The sequence below is a fragment of the Chelonoidis abingdonii genome, chromosome 15 (assembly GCF_003597395.2).
Source record: "Chelonoidis abingdonii isolate Lonesome George chromosome 15, CheloAbing_2.0, whole genome shotgun sequence".
Taxonomy (NCBI): domain Eukaryota; kingdom Metazoa; phylum Chordata; order Testudines; family Testudinidae; genus Chelonoidis; species Chelonoidis abingdonii.
The window spans coordinates 8,633,819-8,654,362 of record NC_133783.1 but is presented as its reverse complement, the minus strand read 5'-3'; the positions used below and the strand labels follow the sequence as shown (position 1 = coordinate 8,654,362).

The 20,544-nt window shown below is 40.3% G+C and overlaps 1 protein-coding gene across 1 annotated transcript; it reads right to left on the bottom strand.

Annotated features, from left to right (window-relative positions):
* Window positions 1-1,344: 1,344 nt before the first annotated feature.
* Window positions 1,345-19,974, bottom strand: LOC116828258 (uncharacterized). Its single transcript, XM_075072700.1, has 9 exons — window positions 19,764-19,974; window positions 14,044-14,160; window positions 13,585-13,692; window positions 13,044-13,151; window positions 9,781-9,789; window positions 7,413-7,529; window positions 5,578-5,661; window positions 3,936-3,938; window positions 1,345-1,908 (listed from the first exon to the last, which is right to left on the bottom strand). Exons 1-9 carry the CDS (start codon window positions 19,963-19,965, stop codon window positions 1,535-1,537), a joined length of 1,122 nt encoding a protein of 373 aa, XP_074928801.1. The 5' UTR covers window positions 19,966-19,974; the 3' UTR covers window positions 1,345-1,534.
* Window positions 19,975-20,544: the final 570 nt, after the last annotated feature.

Below are 20,544 nucleotides of genomic sequence, written 5' to 3'. Positions count from 1 at the left end.
TCATTAGATGCATGCACATGCATGTATTCATCCACGAAAGTTCATGCTCCAAAACGTCTGTTAGTCTATAAGGTACCACGGGACTCTTTGTTGCTTTTACAGATCCAGACTAACACGGCTACCCCTCTGATACTTCATCTGTCAAGAATTTCTATTTTATATAGAGGGAACTATCGGGAAACAGATATTATCTCTAAGTCTAGGACTAACTTTGACTAACCACATTAGCCAGAAAAGACATTAATGGAGTTCGAATTTGGCCTGGGACATCATGAGCTATTTATACCGATTAAGTCAGTTGAATTCTAGGTGCATCTTTTTGCATTGCAACATAAATTTGAGACGTATGGTCCTCTTCAAATGTGCAAAAGCAGAACTTGATGTACAGTTGGGTGCTGGGACAACAGAAGACAATCCAGTCTGTCTGTACTGGGAAAAGAGTCTTACGAAGATAACAAAGGGAGTCTCCCAGACAGGACAGAGGTTATTGGAGCTCAAATATTACTGTAATGGGGTCACCTAAGCACCTTCCTCCTTTCATGTCATTCATTTTGTTTTGAGAAGATTTTCTTTGTTTGTAATTAAACTGATTTTACTTGATGATCCTTGTGATCTGAGACTGTTTGGGGAAATTCATTCAGTCTGTCATCTAATTCAATGTAAACCCTTGACACCTGAAAGTACAGTGTGTACAATAGTTCACCGGCAAAAAATCAAGCAACGAACAACTGTAACAAAATGCGGTGGCTTATATTCCTCCAGGTCACTATACATTTCAACAAATAGATCCGAGTTTTAATACAAATATGTCCTGAAATAATTCCAGGTAGAGAAGCACAGAATACTTCTTAAAGTCAAATATAAGCTCTTTGGGGCTATGTCTTCCTCGTGTTTGTACAGCTCCTTGCATAACTGAACTCTAGCCTAGAATGGAGAGTCTCTAGAGTACAGCAATAGAAAAACAAAGAACAAATGTTAACCAAGCAAGAGAATGCACTGCCAAGCATGTTCGTTAGCCATACAGGTGATCTCTTGTGGCCAATCAGAAAAATGTCAAGTCTGTCTTGTATTTCCTAGGAGACTAATCTATCAATGTATCCTTCTGCATGGGGTTGCATCTACTTATTTGGATTTTATCAGACTCAGTACATGAAGGAAAACTACTTTCTACTTGAACTAACATTGTTTAGCACAACAAGCAGTCCCTTTAAAAACGATAGATATTTGATTTTAACATCCTATATACACCTCTACCTCGATATAACATGACCACGATACAACACAAATTCAGTTATAACATGGTAAAGCAGTGCTCTGGCGGGGCAGGGATGTGCGCTCCAGGGGATCAAAGCAAGTTCAATATAATGCGGTTTCACCTATAACGCGGTAAGATATTTTGGTTCCTGAGGACAGCGTTATATTAGGGTACAGGTGTACCTGTAAAGCCCCTTTAAAAATTATAGATATTTGATTCTAACACACTAGAGCATGTGTCATTTCCATTGAGTGAAGCAAAGGCAATATGACAGGTGGTTTAAAATTCACACACAATTAGCCGTTTGTCTCCACAGGATTTGTCATTCCATTTTCCGCTTGAATAGACTTCTACACAGTCCTCAACATCACTTTGATTATCTGGTTCCCCTGTTTGCCAGTTGGAATAGACAATGTTTTCTCCATTTAGATACTTGAAATGACCCTCTGCCTGAACGTCATTTATCCCAAGAAACACTGATTTGTTGTACAAAACAACTATCTGCTGGATGGCAGCATTCTCAGCGGCATTCCGAGGAGAAGCAAGCTGGCCTCCAGCTTGGGAACACCATTGTTTCAGACTGTCAAAGTTGCCTTCATAGCCACTGGTCATGAATATCTTTTCACCAACAATTCTGCCATTCAGGAACATAACTAGAAAACAAAGAGATATCTCCACATTAGACCTCTAGCTAAGTATGATTTTGTGAAGTCAACAGATTTATGGGGCCAGGTTGCAGAAATCAATTAAAGTCCATTGATTTCAATGGAGTTACATCACTTTACACCAGCTGATGATCTGAACCATGGAGTCTATCACTAAAGTATGGTGATCCTTATTGCTACATGCTAAATTACAGATTAAACCCCCTTTCATCCCAACCCCAAGCTCACAGATTCTATGCCTAATAGCCTGATCCTAGAGCCACTGAAATATTCAAAGAGAGGCATTTTCTGTGAGAGGCTGAAGATTTTGGAATTCACTCCTCACCTCTTGCTTCTGTCTGTTCTGATCTTTAGGGATTGCTGCAAATCCTAATCTCTTTTTCCAGCACAGCTCACTGAGTATTATAACCAGAACACCTCCACCCACTCATCTCTCCCTGACATTCTCCCCCTGAGTATCCCATTAAAATCTGGATATTTCAGCATCTCACCCTGATGTCCTTATGTTTCCTTTTATATCTTCAAGTTTCTATCAGAACTGGAACTTTGCCACAATATGGTGATAAAGGCTATTCGTTCAGGATTTCTGGCAGAACCAACATTGGAAATACTAAAATGTGACAATGAAAAATTATTCTCACAGTTTTTCCAGACAGGACCAAAATTTGACCTGGTGTACCAGCACTAGAATGGCTCAAAGCCTGCTCTGGTGAGATTTCCAATCCAGCGTTTGCAGCCTTGAGATGTTTGGTTACATATTGAGGTTTTAGGTGTTTACCCAAACTGAACTCTGAACCTATGGAGGTTTCCCCATCACTATCCTGGGATGTGTTCATTACAAGATATATTAAGACCATCTGTTTAATATACTGGCTATATTGTTAACTAGTCACATCTAGCTAGGAGCGCATCCTACATTAAAAGACCATAAAAAAGTAAGTCAGCATGACAAGTGTAGTCAATGCATACAAATTATGGAGCATATTGCTGTCTCAGTAGCTCTTCAGAAGACAGGAAGAAAGCATTGAAAAAACTTTTAAAGCCTGTAATTTAGCATCTTCTTGCAGAGCTGAAAATACATAGACATCTGGGCCAGCGGTGCTTTGTGAGGGTTTGTATGCACTTGAAGATGCACAGTCTTAGGCATCAGTCTAAATCAAGCCTAAGGCACATATTAGAACATCAGACTGCTATAATTTGCCTTGGACAGTGTTCCAACATTCAGCTTTCATTTATTAAATGTAATATCTTGATTGCTCTTGCTGCTAGAATGGCATTATCACAAATAAATATCACTTTAGGACAGTACCACATGATGCCAAACTCCCGCTTCCACCATGACAACCCACAAGCTTTGCATTCATTGGTGAAAGGACTGAAAATGCACAGGTAACGAAGAAGTCCTAATGCCACAATGCAGTGATTTAATTTTCCAGACAAATGTTATCTCACAGCTCTTTTAATAATCTCCCCTCACCCTTGTGAATCCCAGAGGACAGCTTTTTTGTTTATTTCTCAAATATTTTTTGCTGGGTAGGCCAGATGTTAGTACAGACGTTATCTTGTGGACACCGATTCTCCCATTTGTAATGGTTCACACCTCCTCCCTGCTATTATCAGTCACATGGGCCTCCTCCACTTCTATGTGACAGCATAAAATCCCTGCACCAGCTACAGCAATTGTTAACATCAGGCAAGTGTTTTGTGCCTATTTTACTGTTCTGAATGTGATTTAGCAGCTGGAAATAAAAGGGAGGAGCCAGCACCATATGACGAGTCAATTCTCTACAAACCAGCAGCAGCTGCTGCATGGATTTCTGTTTCAGAAATGGAGATTACCTACCTGTAACTGGAGGTTCTTCAAGGTGTGTGGTCCCTATCTGTATTCCACACATGGGTACGCATATGCACCTTGAATCTCAGACCGGAAAAATCTTTCAAGAAGTGTCCGTTGGTACCGTTGTGCCTTGGAGTTCCTTGTATTCAGTAGCAATGGTTTGAGGGGAGGTGTGGACTGACTGATTCTCTGTTTTCTCATCTACTGAGAATCCAGTCATGATCCAAAAGAGAGACGAAAGAGGGCAGGAAATGGAACACACTGATAATTTGGTCTGTTATTCAAAGGGTGGCCTGATAAGTACTGAGAGTACAAGATTGAGGTCCCATAGTGGTGTCAGCTTTACTACCTCGGAGGGTCCTAGTGAGACTCTTCAGAAATCTGGTTGTTATTGAGTGAGTAGAAACAGACTGTGCAAAGATATCAGATACAAGACTTCAACTCTGGCCATGCAATGGTAAGAAGGAACTGGAGACGCAGGTCAGTCTGAATTACTCCTTATAGCTTGGTATGTAGCACAACGAGCCTGAGGATCTCCAGAGCACAGACACAGTTCAACGGGCATTACTGACAAGATTTTCAGGTGTCAGGAGCATGATGCACATCTGAAGTGGACTACACATAGGGCTCAGCACTCAAAGAAAAATTGCTGGTTTAAATGGTCTCAGGCTAGCCAAACATACACTGGTGGATACAATTAGCAAACCCATAATTTGCATAGGATTCTAGTTTTTGGAGTTAATTACTAGAGCTGGACAGAGAAAGGCTTCCCAGAGGATTTCATTATTTTAAATGTTGGCTTCACTCTGATTCAGAACAAAACCTCAACATTTCCAAATTCTCCCCAAAAGGGAATGGAGTCCAGGCTCAGGAGCTAGTCAGCCTGGCAGGCTGCCCCCGAGCTGCGGAGGTGGGAAGCCCTACATCCACAGCTCCAAGGCAGCCCACCATGGGAATCCAGGCTGCTGAGGAGCCATGAGCTTGGCAGTCAGGACTCCAAGGGTTTCCAAGCTCCCAACTCCCTGTGACTCCACCACGGGGGTTGCTGAGGAGCCAGGTGGGTGAGCTGGCAGGAAACAGGGCAGGTTTGGTTCTATCAGAACGTCATTGAAAAGTAAAAAGTTTTTGATTTCAATGAATGAGCAAAGTCCAATAAAAGAAGGTTTCACTGGAATATTTCTGACCAACTCTATTAATTACCTTGGCAGTAGGCCTGGCCTATATACAAAGATGCACCAGTTTAACTAAAGGTGTAATTTTAAACCAGTTTAGTTAAACGAGCACAAAGCCCTGTGTAGACACTCTTCATTTGATTTAAAGCTGGCTTAGTCAGCTCTATTTGATTCCTTGAGGATTTAAGCTTAAATTGATATAATACAGCATATAATCAGTTTGAGAGTGTTCATACAGGAGTTTTCACCAGTTTACCTAAGTCAAATCCAGTTTAATTAAAGTGGCACAACTTTTATGCAAAGAACAGCCCTTTTCCACACAGGGTCTGATCCTGTGAGGAGACCAGCGCTTACTGAGATATGCTCAGTGTCTGTAACTGGATTCAATGAGATCTGACGGTACTTGGGATCACTCCAGAGAATTCATCTCTCATTGGATGGGGCCTTTGTATTGTCTTTGGGGCAGAGAACGTGCTCTGCTTTATATTTCATAAAGCATCACATAAGTCTGAGGCATTGTATAATTCATTAATAATGAAAATGAACAAAACCACTGTTTAATGCATGAGACTACAAACCAGAAGGCTTAAAAGAGATCAGAGCTAAAATTGTGTTGAAAGGCACCATCCTACTACAGCATCATCTTACCTTGTTTGTACTTGGAGAAACTGCTTTGCAGAGCTCTCAGCTGTCCTTCCAAAGTACTTACTTGTCTTTTAAGGAGATTGATCTCTGAATGAAGAAAGTTGCATTCATCTTAATGTTAAAACAAATAAGCAATACAGACAAACAACAGCAGCCTGTAGTTTCTACTCTAGATGTCTTGGTCACGATCTAAACCTCTATATGTCCAGGTCATAGATTTAAACCTGGGTTACCTAGTTTTTTTACATGATAAGAATTACAAAGGATGTGTGGATGTTTCTATCCATAACCTGAAGGAAAGATTGCATCAGTTCTGCTTACTCCTTCTCTTTAAGGAGAAGCCTGGACTAAACATCATTACACTATCCACACAAATAGCGCTTGGGGAGCTAAGTCTGTAGATATATCACTTTCTGAGGGCTGTCTACACTACCACAGTAAATCGATCTAACTCATACAACTTCAGTTATGTGAATAACATAACTGAAGTCAACATAGTTAGGTCCACTTACCACAGTGGCTACACCGCGTTGTGTTGACAGGAGAGCATCTCCCATCTACTTCCCTTATGCTTCTCTGAGAGGTGGAGTACCCAAATTGATGGGAGAGTGCTCTCCCATTTATTTAGCATGTCTTCAACAGACCCGCCAGATTGACACTCAGTGCATTGATTCTTGCAACAGTGCCCATCTACCAGTAAGTGTAGACATGCCCTGAATGTCCAAACTGGTCTTCCTGGGCTACATAATGCTAAAAATGCTTTTCCCACTGCTATTATATCACTGAGATGTGACATTTTACATTCTGTAAACAACTAGGTGGAGCTGGAGGAGGGTGTTTTGAAGTTGTAGATGGGTACGGTGGGGGGCACTTCTAAATGGTGCCCTAGGGACTGGTTCACAAAGTGTTATGAGCTTGGACATGCTGGTTTTACTTCATCTACATATGAAGTATTATCTAGATCTCAATCTATTTATCTAGATAATATACACACGCACATGCAAACACTCTGTAACAGACAATCTGTATCCTAGAACAGAGCACTATTTTGATTCTTTTATTATTCTCAGCATGATCTCATTTTAGCAAGCTACCAAAAGTGATATCTAACATCCACCCTTGGGTTAATGTCTGTGTTAGAGGGGTAAAAAATAATGGAGAGTTAAGCTCTAGGGAAGTGTTTTATCATTTGTTCTAAAGAAAGAAACTCCTTGCCCCTCCCCCTTCAATCTAGGGACTAAAATATTCTACAGCGAGCTATATCCACAAATATACAGGAGTCCTCATGAAGATATTTTTTCTCAGGTAGAAAAGAGTGAGAAAGGAAGCAATAATTTTTTTAAATGATTTTTAAAAATACGAATTCATCATCGATTTTGAAAATTTTGTAATTATTAGAATGGGTTTACTACTCTGATGTGGAAAAAGATATTTTTATAATTTGAAATCTTGGTTCCATTATGTAAATAGGAGTTTTGTCATCGGATTCAGTGGGACCAGGGTTCCATCCATGAAACAGATGGCTGCTATATAATTTATAAAATACTACTGATTAATCTTATATTTCATAGTGATATTTTGATCTTTATGTTAGGGTAACATCTTGCATTTTGCAGGTGAACCAGTTTTACATAATATAAATTATGCACATGTAAATTGAATATACATTGGGAGAGACAGACTCTCTCCTCACACATTTTTTTCCCCAGGTGGAACTTACTTGAGCCCACTTGTCAATGTGGGGCAGAAAGTGGTCCAAAATTCATTAGCACACACAAATAGAGAAAACCCTTAAATCCCTTCCCCAGCAAACAAACAACCCCCATTGCTTTACTTACTTGATAGTCCACTGTCTCCCTTTGTTCCTTTTTCACCCACTGAACCTTTATCACCTTTTAGTCCAGGACAGCCAATTTGCCCTTTGGGGCCCTGTAAACCTGACCTTCCTTGTAACCCTGTTGTTAGAGCAAATGAACAGATACAAAAACAACAAGTTAATCTGCAGGTAGTTTTCTAATTTTATATTGTAGCAGGGTGGTTACCCTGCTCCTGCCCTGAAGGGCTTAAACCAGCCCTGGGAGAAGGTTGTGGTGGGGAGCCACTAAGCTGGGCTGATTGGGAAGTGGCTGCAGCTGTGACACATCACAATCAGGCCACAGCTGGCCTGTATAAAAAGGCTGTGAGCCAAGAGCCCAAACAGTCTCCCTCTACCTGTAGAGGGAAAAGGGCCTGGCTGCAGGGAGCTAGAGACAGGGTACCTGAGTGGAGCAGGGCTGGGGAAAGGCAGAGGAGCTGGGGAGCTCCAGCCTGGAAAACCTGAGGCTGCAGCCTAGCACAAGGCCAACAGGTACTGGAGCTAGCAGAGGGCAGCCCAGGGGTAGGACAAGACAGCAGGTCCAAACCCAACCTTGCCAGTGATGAGTAGGCTGATACTGCAGTCTGCCCCAGGGTAAAGGGGCTAGACAATGATTGGCAGTAGTCGTATGCTGAGGCGAGGTGGGGATAGTGGGTGGGAGTTTCCCGGGGAGGCACTGGGTCCAGAGAGGGACACAGGGGCCAGAGGACAGGTGGATCACCGGCCTGCAGAGGGTGCTCTGGGAGCTGGAATGAGCTAATTCCCAAAAGTCACCAGCAGGAGGTGCCGCAGGGTTGAGTCTGCTCCTCTAAACATATATAAAATAATGGGCATTTACATGCAGTCTTTCCTCTAAAAATCTCATATTTTACCATCAATCAATCAATTTAGCGTTGATGCTGCCTTTGAACGAAGTAGCAGTGGGCCCAGTTCGCAAATGAAGTAACTGAGACCCAGAGAATTCAACCTTATTGGCCAAAGTCACTTAGCAAAACAGTAGTGGGGCTAGGTATAGAACCAAGGTGTCCTGACACACAGTACATCCCTCTAATAAATGGCTAATATGCTCTTGCATATTTTTATTTATTTGAACACAGGGCTGAGATCCAGGGATCCTCGCGTTCTAATAAAAGCTCTAGTGGAAACTTGCTGCTAATCTTGGACAAATAACTTCCACAGGTTTTGCCCCAGTTCCTTCATTTGTAAAATATGGATAATCACACACCTTCAGAAGTGATTCATATTAGTAAAGCGCTTTGAAAATGCAAAGCACTATATCACTATTAAGAATAAATTATAGTAGTGACATATATGCTCTTTGCCATTTGCTTGATGATACTCTGCCTGCATAACAATTGCACAGAAAAACGTGAAGAGTGCATCTAATAATGGTAGCTGTAACTCCACTATCTAATACCCATGAAGTCTAAATGATGAATATCAGATTACTTAGGAATACTAGATTCTCTTTTCAAAGATAAAGCAATTCTATTTAGACTTAAATAATTCTGACATCATGTAGAAATTGCAGGTAAATACAAATACAGGTTCTGTTAAGATTTATGTATCAGAGGGGTAGCTGTGTTTGTTGCTTTTTACATATCCAAACTAAGAGTCCCATGGCACCTTAAAGACTAACAAATGTATTGGAGCATAGTGTCTGACAAAGTGGGTATTCACCCACGAAAGCTTATGCTCCAGTACATTTGTTAGTCTATAAGGTGCCACAGGACTCTCTGTTGCTTGTTAAGATTTAGCAATTCATGTACTGTTGGGTGATTAAACTAATTTCAATATGATATGTTCTTATTTGAACTCAAATTAAGGATTTGTTTACTATCAGGAAAGTTAGTTTAATTTTCTGCGAATGCTTATTTTTGTACTCAACTACACTAAGGGCTTGTCTACACAGGGAAATTGACCACCTTAGCTACAGTGCTATCATAGGCATGCACACCCTAATGCAGGGGTGGGCAAACTATGGCCCAGATCCGGCCCCTCAGGGCTTTGGAAATGTATAGACAGCCCGCGTTCACTCGTAGCATGCGTCCCCACTACTGCAGTGCCGCATTACCATTGGTCCTTCTCTCCCCCTCCAACTACTATTCTAGAAAATTCTTTGACCTATATAAGCATCTGTGTCAGGTGTGTCCAGCACAGTGTCTACAGTGTTTGTCATCTTTGTTTCGTGTACTCTACTGAAATAACATAACAAGCCCGTGGCTTTACGTTTTAATTCAATTGTATGATACCCACTTTTAATTTTAAAATATGGATTGGTTTGTTGTTAAGATAAGAAAAAGAGCAGACAAACTGAATTATAATGAATATGGTGATAGTAGTGCAAATACCTCGGACTCCTCAGTTAAGAACTTACATGAAGATAATGCCACCACCAGTTCCAGTGTGTGCAATAAACTGAGTAATGACCAACAGAAACAGACTTTGTCTCTGTTCAGGGCAGTATAGTTCCTATTCAAAGCCATCAAACATGCCATCTGATGACCCAGTCTGTGATATTCCAAAAAATAGATTAGAACGGTGGTCTCGATTATCTAGAGGTTCTTATCAGGCTAGATGGAGCATGTTTCCTATAAGTAAAATAGGGAATAAACAAAAAAGTTTTCAGTTCGATTTTTAGGAAAAGTATAGGTGGTTAGAATATAGCCCATCAAAGGATGCAGCATTTTGCTTTTACTGCCATTTCTTCTCCCCTAATGATGCAACAAACAAAAGTCACACTGATCCAGCATTTATTGATAAGGGATTCGGAAACTGGCATAGGTCTAATGAATGTTTTAAAAACCACCAACTGTCAAAATCTCATGTGTTGAGCTGTTCTTCATTGTCACGTTTTAATGAAGGGAAACCTATTGATGTATTTTTGAATGAGGGCAAGCAGGCTTATCTGTCTAAACAAGAAGAACGGTTCCATAACCGAAGTCGAATGGAGCAACTGACATTGTTCTGTGTTTGGCGGAAGGTGGGAAACCATTCAGGGGTCACAATGAGAAAGCTGACAGTTTTGAGAAAGATTTATTTCTAAATCTTGCCAACATGCTCCAAAAATATGATCTCGTAATGGAAAAGCATGTGCAACAATCTCCTTGAAATGCTACCTGAGTAATTACATCCAAAATGATTTAATTGTGGCCTTGCACAATGTTGTGCAACAAAAGATTGTGTCTTCACTAAATGGAAAAATGGTTTCAATAATTGCCGACAGCAATACTGACTGTGAACACCATGAACAGATGTCCATTGTGGTGCGGTATTTTGACAATGAAAAACACAGTCCAGTTGAACATTTTGTGTCTGTTCAGAGACTATTAACAGTTGATAGTCTATTTTTGACCAGTTAAATGATGTCTTTCGCATTCTTAAAACTGACTGGTCATTAGTGATGTCTGTTTTGATGAGGCATATACTATGTCTGGATGTACTGCACGAGTTCAAATGAAATGTAAAGAAAGAAACAGTGAAATACTCTATGTACACTGCTATGCACATTGTTTGAACCTTGTCCTAGTAGATTCATGCACTTCAAGTAAACAAACAGAACTGTCTTTGATTTTTTTGGTGTTATTTAGACTCTTTATGCCTTCATGGAGGGGAGTCCTGTGCGACATGCAGTAATGGAGAAGATTTCACAAGAAGTAGGATTCCAGTTGAAGACTTTGAAGTCACTGTCAAACACAAGATGCGCATGCAGAGCAGAAGGAGTGGCTGCTGTAAAACAAAACTACTCTATCATTTTACAAGCTTTACAAGAGATTACCAAAGCAACAGGCCTTGCTGACACTAAAATAAAAGCCAGGGGCCTGATCCATTTACTAAATTCATTCAAGTTCATCTTCGCCCTTCACATGATGCACCCTATTCTCCAGATGGTGGCAAAAGAGAGGAAGGCTCTTCAAGCTCCAGAACTCTACTTACTTACTGCAATGACAGGATGAAAAGCTTGTGTAACTCTTTGGCTGTGATAAGAAGTGGCCCAGAATATTTTCAATCTATTTTCAATGACAGTGTGAAAATGTGTGTAGAGAATGATATATCGATTCCTCCAGTTAAGAGGAGAAAAACGTCCACTCCTTCTGATGACACATTTGAGTCCCAGCATCACCTCTTTGATACAAAAGAGGAGCAGGAGAGAATAACTTCATTTTACCCACTCCTAGACTGGATAGTTCAGTGGTTTGAGCATTGGCCTGCTAAACCCAGGGTTGTGAGTTCAATCCTTGAGGGGATCATTTAGGGATCTGGGGCAAAAATCTGGCTGGGGATGGTCCTGCTTTGAGCAGGGGGTTGGATGACCTCCTGAGGTCCCTTCCAATCCCGATATTCTATGATTACTGGCATTGACCAGCAATTTGAACAGGAGACTTGTAAAATTGTGGCTGCAATGGGGAAACTGCTGAGCTTAGACATTGGCAGGGACAATATGAGAATCATTGCCAACAAATTTAAATTGTCCTTGGATGAGTTGGAAGCTGAAGTCAGATTGCTTTGGGGTTATGACAGATCTGTTCCTAAAGGTAGCACTACGACCACCACCAGAGGGTGGCTTGATTGGCTAAAGGAATCAGATCGGTCTTGCATGTTCCACACTTTTTACAAATATATTCAATGCTTTGCAGTCTTACCTGTTACAAGCTGTTCAGGTGAAAGAGCCTTTTCGAAACTAGCACATGTAAAAAACAAACTAAGAAATACAATGTCCCAAAGTTCCTAAGCTCACTCATGATTTTGTACATTGAACAAGAATTGGCTTCGTCAATTAATTACAATGATGTGATTGAGGAATTTAAGTCCATACCCCTGGTGAGCAATGTCTCATTCTCTAGGACGGGAATATGAAGAAACCTTAATCTGTTTTGGTCAAGTTGGGTTAGCTCATTATCTGGTTAAAGATAAAGATCAGGAAAATTGACTGTATCTTTGAATATGCCTGGTTATCCCTACCACAAAAATTTGGTATTTTGTGTCATTTTTTAAGTAAAATTTAGTTGTTAATTTAAAAAAAATTAAGTTTAGTTAAGTTTTAAGTTTTTTTTTAGTTTGTTTGATGAATGAAAATGTCCTTTATGATTGAGTATTCAATAAACGTTCGCCTTTAAAAAAAATTCTCTGGGCGCACACCCTAATGAAATGTGCTGCACATGCCTATGACTGCTACACATCTATTCCACTATTATTATGCCGGCCAATTTCCCTGTGTAGTTAAGCCCTAACTGGCAATGGTTAAACATGGAAATACTGAAATTCTGGAAAAAAAGCAAGCTATTCACTCAGTAGTTTTCAATCGGTTAGAATTAAAAATTCCCATAAATTTCATTAGCGAGGCTGTATTTCCAAGAGCTGATTCCTGATTTCTAGGGCAAAGGAAATTTGGTTATGCTTCAGATAAGTGTACAGCCTTTGGCTTTGTATTTAACTAAATGGAATCTTGAACCCTTTCAACTTGTGTCCGTCACCATCTCCTAAGTCTACGGGACAAGTTCTCGGCCGATGTAAATGGAGGCAACAGAGCAGTGGCAATTTGCAGCAGCAGAGATATTGTTAAATTGGAAGCAATCTTTGCAGTGCAGAATTCAAGCCTGTCTACATCACTTACCTCTGTCTCCTTTTGCTCCCTTTTCAGCTACTGAACCCTTGTCCCCTTTTGGCCCAGGGGACCCTGCGATTCCTGGCTTGCCCTGCAAACCTGTAGTTCCTGGCAGGCCTAGGGAGTGATGAAGGAAATGAGATGTACAAGTTCAGCAATTTTTTTACCAGGTGCTTTTTATTACAGTGAGTCTCCTAGTGGGAATAATACTGGGCTTTGCCAGTTACTTGATGATAGTGAATGCACAGGGAGATTTAAGGAGTGTGTGGATTTTGAAATCTAGCACCATCATATGACAGATTATAAATATCAGAGGGAAAATTCCTACTGCTTTTTGGTGCACAGTCATCAAACTATCTTATCACAGCTAGATGATTCAATTGCGACTTGTATAATTCCCACACTGTATAGAAATTAGAGAAAATTAAAGAAAATTGCACATGTCCAACTGCACAATAACCCACAATGATCTATTTCTGAATACTGTACAACACCATTGGATTGGAAACAATCACTGAAGTTTACAGTACAGTCTAATGACACCACTTACCTCTCTCCCCTTTTACTCCTTTTTCACCTAGTGAACCGTTATCCCCTTTTGGCCCAGAAGGGCCCGCATTGCCTGGGTTACCCTTCAAACCTGGGACTCCTTGTAATCCTGATGAAACAAGGTGAAAGGGAAATACATGAAATGTTCATTTATATCATAATCCTATTAAAACAACTGTCCCTGTTGGGAAAGATCCATTCTTTTTTTAATAATGCCTGACTCATTGCAACTTTGTTTGTGGGCAACAAATTGAGATGAACAGATTGAGAGTTGCTGACCAGGAATGTGATAACATACAATCAGTAGTCAATTCAATAATCAAAATTAGATTGCTCTTTTTGGTGCAAAATCCTTGACACACACTTTTTTTTTTTTTTTTGGCAGAGAAAGGGAGTTCTGTTTGAAATTAGAGAATTGTGACAAAGTTAACCTTCCAATCAAAATAATCATAGCTATTACCTCTATCTCCAATATCTCCTTTTGTGCCTTTTTCTCCTGGTGAGCCCTTCCCTCCTACTAGTGCAGCAGGGCCCATCTTTCCCAGGGGATCTTGTGACCCCTTTAATCCTTGCAATCCTAGTGTTGGGGCAAAAGAAAAATAATAGATTTAAAAAAGAAAATGAGTGAGCTGCAAGAGATTTGCAGGTGAATAGAATAAGGTTTGTTAAATTAGGGCCAAATTCTGTCCACCTCTTCCAACGTGTCAAGATGGTTTAATGATTTATTTCAGATTAAAATAATTGTAGTAGCAAATGGAAGACATGTTGAAAAGGGTGCTCCTGGGGCAAGAGTCAAGATATGTAACAGAAATCCATATTATGTGAATCAAAGAAGAGAATATTCTCCTGTGTGTTTAAATAATCATGGCTCTAGGCCTGAGCAAATATAACTAGGAAGTATTGGTTTAATATACTTGCACATAACACCCACCAATCCATGCCCACTTTTATTTGTGTATTCATGAAACTTGTGTTTTTATTCACAAAAATGGTAGAGGAGAGCAAAACCATTCCAAATGCCACCATGAATATATATTTGTAAGAGCATTCACAATGGAAAGGCTCCTGTGACTATTTTGAACATCTCTTTTCATTATTCACACAACATATTTGGTATACAATTCATAATGTTCAAGGATAATTTGTGAGCAAAATGAGGGGAGGAAGGGTGATTTCTGTTAACAAAACTCAAGTCACTCATGCAGGGATGGAAACGAAAACCAGGGGACTTACAGTTATAAACAAGCCATGCAAAATAATACCAAAGACTCAGAGACGAGTCTGCAAATAAAACTTCGTGAAACTGGTCATTGAGCAGTCGCAAAAAATGAGCTAATGTACAAAAATGATGAACTGTTTGTAGACAACGTACAAATGGGAATAAGGACTAAATTGTTCAGATACATTATTCATAATGAATAATACAACAGGTTCTTTTAGGTATCTATTGTAAATTAATTAATTCTCTTTTTATAATTTGTAACCAAATGAACTATTATTGAATGAGAAAGTAATCCTTCAGTGTAAATCTCGATATGGGAAATCTTTGTTAGTCCTGTAAGCCATTTTTTTTTCTAGCATGTATTCTGGGATTTATATTAGGAATTAAGTAATCATGCAAACTACAGAGTAATACCATACAACGTACCCTGATGGAGCTCTTGCTAAAGTGAATTGATCTGAGGTAAGGGGCAGGTAGAAAGGAAAGTGTTTTTAATTTTAAATATTCAGTGTAAATAAGACTTCTCTGAAAAGAAAGACCACAGTCAAATTCTCTGCTTTATTTTATTGTGGGAACACTCACTCACCCAAAAGAGTATTTACCCATGTGAATGGTCCCACTGAAGTGAATCTAGCCCCAACTGAGTGTTTACATTCAGCATGCATATTTTTCCTTGTTTGACCCTCTCTCCTCCTCAAACTTCTAGATATTTTTGGGAAAGAAAACTTAGAAAATTTTCAGGGTTTTTTGTTTGTTTTTTGTTTTTTTTTTTTTGAGCCAGAGAGTTAATCTACATTTATTTTTATAGTTTGATTTTTTTAAAAACTGAGGAAAATTTCATTTTAAAAATCTGTTTCTGAGCCATGTCTAGCATTAACAACTTACAGTCTCTACCAACCGAAGTCAGATATCAAATTGGTGATCCAGAGATGAAAGGTTCTACAGCACTTCATCTACCCCAGAGGCATACAGTCCTATATAGTAAGAGGTTTCATTTTGAATATGAACAGTACTGTCAGCTCTATCCCAGCCTTCAGTAATTACAAGTAGGAACATAAGGACCTTCAGGTTTTACATACCATATGATTAGATGCATCTTTTTGTACAAGTTTTGCAGAGCTAAATGAAAAAAAGGGGGTGCTAACAGGTAGTTTCGCAAGGTAGTTTGGAAGGTGAGTGGGCAGGGAGGCAAGGGCGCCTTGCTATTATTTAAAACTATAAACTAAACTACATTCAAAACTCTTTGATTTAAATAAAACCCTTTCATTAACTAGGAGACCACGCAGGCAGAAGCCCAGCAGCAGAGTGGAGGCTATCCAGTTTATTGCGCTGAGTGTAGCATATACGATTGGGTGGCATATGTTTGCATTCAGTGCAAGGAGCTCCTGGCCCTCAGAGACCGCATACAGGCTTTGGAGGCCAGGGTGGCGGAACTGGAGGAGCTAAGGGAGGCAGAGAGGTATGCTGATGAGGCTTTCTGGGACACTGTAAAATTGTCCCACCTCTGGTCAGACAGCCCCTGCGCTGTTGAGGAGGATGAAAGGCCCAGGGAAGCAGAGCAGTCAATGGGAGCAGAAGGAAACCTTCCCATAGTTGGGACCTTCCTTCCAGATGGTGTTAGTGTATCCCCTCACACTGAGGTTACCTCTCTTGGGAGGGAACTCCAGTTACTAGGAAAAGGCAGGTGTTAGTCATGGGCAATTCGATCATTAGAAATGTAGATAGCTGGGTTTGTGATGACCGGGAGAACTGTATGGTGACTTGCCTGCCTGGTGCGAAGGTTCAGATCTCTCTAGGCATCTGGATAGACTTACGTGTAGTGTTGGGGAGGGGCCAGTGATCGTGGTACATGTAGGTACCAATGACATAGGGAAGGGTAGAAGAGACGTCCTGAAGGGCAAATTTAGGCTGCTAGGGAAGAGACTGAAATCCAGGACCTCTATGGTGGCATTCTCAGAAATGCTTCCAGTTCCAGGCGCAGGGCCAGGTAGGCAGAGCTTCAGAGTCTCAATCCGTGGATGAGATGATGGTGTAGAGAGGAGGGGTTTAGATTCATTAGGAATTGGGGAAACTTTTGGGATAGGGGGAACCTAAACACGAAGGATGGGCTCCACCTAAACCAAAGTGGAACCAGACTGCTGGCACTCAACATTAAAAAGGTTGCAGAGCAGTTTTTAAACTAGGAGATGGCGGAAAGCCGACTGCTGCAGAGGAGCATGTGGCTCAGACAGAGACTTTTCTTAGAGGAGAGTCTATTGATAGAGATTCTCTAGGTTTTAGTTAAGAGGAGTGGATGGAAGAGGATAATGTAAGGGCCAGATCATACAAGAAACATTCACATAAAGAATCAGACACATCAGAAAAGGGCAGACAAATAAACAGTGATATGTTTTTAAAGTGCTTGTACACAAATGCTAGAAGTCTAAATAATAAGATGGGTGAACTAGAGTGCCTTGTGATAAAGGAGGATATTGATATAATAGGCATCACAGAAACCTGGTGGACTGAGGACAATCAATGGGACACAATCATTCCAGGGTACAAAATATATTGGAAAGACAGAACAGGTTGTGTGGGGGCAGGAGAAGGGGGTGGCACTGTATATGAAAGAAAATGTAGAATCAAATGAAGCAAAAATCTTAAGTGAATCCACTTGTTCCATAGAATCTCTATGGATAGTAATTTCATGCTCTAATAAGTATATAACATTAGGGATCTATTATCAACCACCTGACCAGGACATTGATAGTGATGATGAAATGCTAAGGGAAATTAGAGAGGCTATCAACATTAAGAACTCAATAATAGTGGGGGATTTCAATTATCCCCATATTGACTGGGAACATGTCACCTCAGGACGAAATGCAGAGACAAAATTTCTCGATACTTTAAATGACTGCTTCTTGGAGCAGCTGGTACAGGAACCCACAAGGGGAGAGGCAATTCTAGATTTAGTCCTGAGTGGAGCGCAGGAGCTGGTCCAAGAGGTAACTATAACAGGACCGCTTGGAAATAGTGACCATAATATAATAACATTTAACATCCCTGTGGTGGGAAGAACATCTCAACAGCCCAACACTGTGGCATTTAATTTCAAAAGGGGAACTATGCAAAAATGAGGGGTTAGTTAAACAGAAATTAAAAGGTACAGTGACTAAAGTGAAATCCCTGCAAGCTGCATGGATGCTTTCAAAGACACCATAATAGAGGCCCAACTTAAATGTATACCCCAAATTAAAAAACACAGTAAAAGAACTAAAAAAGAGCCACCGTGGCTTAACAACCATGTAAAAGAAGCAGTGAGAGATAAAAAGCTTCCTTTAAAAAAGTGGAAGTCAAATCCTAGTGAGGTAAATAGAAAGGAGCATAAACACTGCCAAATTAAGTGTAAAAATGTAATAAGAAAAGCCAAAGAGGAGTTTGAAGAACAGCTAGCCAAAAACTCCAAAGGTAATAACAAAATGTTTTTTTAAGTACATCAGAAGCAGGAAGCCTGCTAAACAACCAGTGGGGCCCCTGATGATCAAGATACAAAAGGAGCGCTTAAAGATGATAAAGTCATTGCGGAGAAACTAAATGGATTCTTTGCTTCAGTCTTCACGGCTGAGGATGTTAGGGAGATTCCCAAACCTGAGCTGGCTTTTGTAGGTGACAAATCTGAGGAACTGTCACAGATTGAAGTGTCACTAGAGGAGGTTTTGGAATTAATTGATAAACTTAACATTAACAAGTCACCGGGACCAGATGGCATTCACCCAAGAGTTCTGAAAGAACTCAAATGTGAAGTTGCAGAACTATTAACTATGGTTTGTAACCTGTCCTTTAAATCGGCTTCTGTACCAATGACTGGAAGATAGCTAATGTAACGCCAATATTTAAAAAGGGCTCTAGAGGTGATCCCGGCAATTACAGACTGGTAAGTCTAATGTCAGTACCTGGGCAAATTAGTTGAAACAATAGTAAAGAAAAAATTGTCAGACACATAGAAGAACATAAATTGTTGGCAAAAGTCAACATGGTTTCTGTAAAGGGAAATCATGTCTTACTAATCTATTAGAGTTCTTTGAAGGGGTCAACAAACATGTGGACAAGGGGGATCCAGTGGACATAGTGTACTTAGATTTCCAGAAAGCCTTTGACAAGGTCCCTCACCAAAGGCTCTTACGTAAATTAAGTTGTCATGGGATAAAGGGAAGGTCCTTTCATGGATTGAGAACTGGTTAAAAGACAGGGAACAAAGGGTAGGAATAAATGGTAAATTCTCAGAATGGAGAGGGGTAACTAGTGGTGTTCCCCAAGGGTCAGTCCTAGGACCAATCCTATTCAACTTATTCATAAATGATCTGGAGAAAGGGGTAAACAGTGAGGTGGCAAAGTTTGCAGATGATACTAAACTGCTCAAGATAGTTAAGACCAAAGCAGACTGTGAAGAACTTTCAAAAAGATCTCACAAAACTAAGTGATTGGGCAACAAAATGGCAAATGAAATTTAATGTGGATAAATGTAAAGTAATGCACATGAAAAGAAGAGACTAATGAGGGATACGATAAAGGTATATAAAATATGAGTGATGTTGAGAAAGTGGATAAGGAAAAGTTATTTACTTATTCCCATAATACAAGAACTAGAATAAATTCAAGGAGGTTAAGCCCATTAATGGCTATTAGCCAGGATGGGGTAAGAAATGGTGTCCCTAGCCTCTGTTTGTCAGAGAGTAGAGATGGCTGGTAGGAGAGAGATCACTTGATCACTACCTGTTAGGTTCACTCCCTCTGGGGCACTTGGCATTGGCCATTGTCGGTAGACAGGATACTGGCCTGGATGACCTTTGGTCTGACCCACTACGGCGATTCTTATGTTTGTAGGAAGCATCTTTTAAAGGAGAAATGGTTGAAAAATAATACCAGACAGATGTGTGAATAGTAAGCATAACATTAGGAAGTAAATACTTCTATACCTTGACTTCCCTTTTCTCCTTTAGGGCCTTCCTTCCCATCTCTTCCATCTCTGCCTGGTAATCCGTTCTGAGCAGGTCCACATACAACTACTGCACATACATTTAGATCCCATTTTTGAACACTCTGGCTTGAACTTGCTGTGGAGGTTTTTAGCAGGGATATTCCCAGAGCAAAAGTGATCAGTGTTGGAAGCAGCAGCATTGTTCAGGTGTCTAACTTATTGAAAAAAATCACAGCTACCCTAAGAGCATTTTGACTTCATGGAATCAGTTTATATTTTGTAGTGCAAACTGATTAAACAAAGAAATGTGCAATGCCTACATTCTAGTTCATTTACTCTGGTTCATCACTATTTTACAAAAAGCCTCAGCACTCATGGAAAAAACTGTATTAAATTCCGGACAGATCTTAATTAAACTTTTTTTTAAAGTTTGTCCTTTGTTAAATTATTCACCATACAAAACCAGAACGAACTAAATTTAAGTCCTATCATACCATCCACTATTTAAGTGTTTACAAACACTTGGGCCCTGATCCTGTTCCGTATTACATATGGCTGGGCAATTATGTGGTTCCCCACTGCAGTCAATAGGGCTCCAGGTAGGTGCAGAGGTCCTCCTATGCAGAATATATCTGCTGGAGCAGGCTGTAATTCTTAAGATTTAAGTGAGCAGAACAACTGTTTTTCTAGACAGTGAACTGAGTTGAGCCCTGCTCAGGTGCACTGCGCATGCTGCGAAGTGGGCACCCAGGCTGGACAGGATTGCTCTCCTTGTAATT

What these genes read in the sequence shown, in the direction of transcription:
- LOC116828258 (XM_075072700.1), bottom strand. Translation starts at nt 19,965, where the DNA reads ATGCTGCTGCTTCCAACACTGATCACTTTTGCTCTGGGAATATCCCTG. An exon ending in AGGAGATATTGGAGATAGAG is followed by an intron (nt 13,693 to 14,043) that starts GTAATAGCTATG and finishes TTGTTTCATCAG; the next exon opens with GATTACAAGGAGTCCCAGGT. An exon ending in GGGAGACAGTGGACTATCAA is followed by an intron (nt 5,662 to 7,412) that starts GTAAGTAAAGCA and finishes TTCTTCATTCAG; the next exon opens with AGATCAATCTCCTTAAAAGA.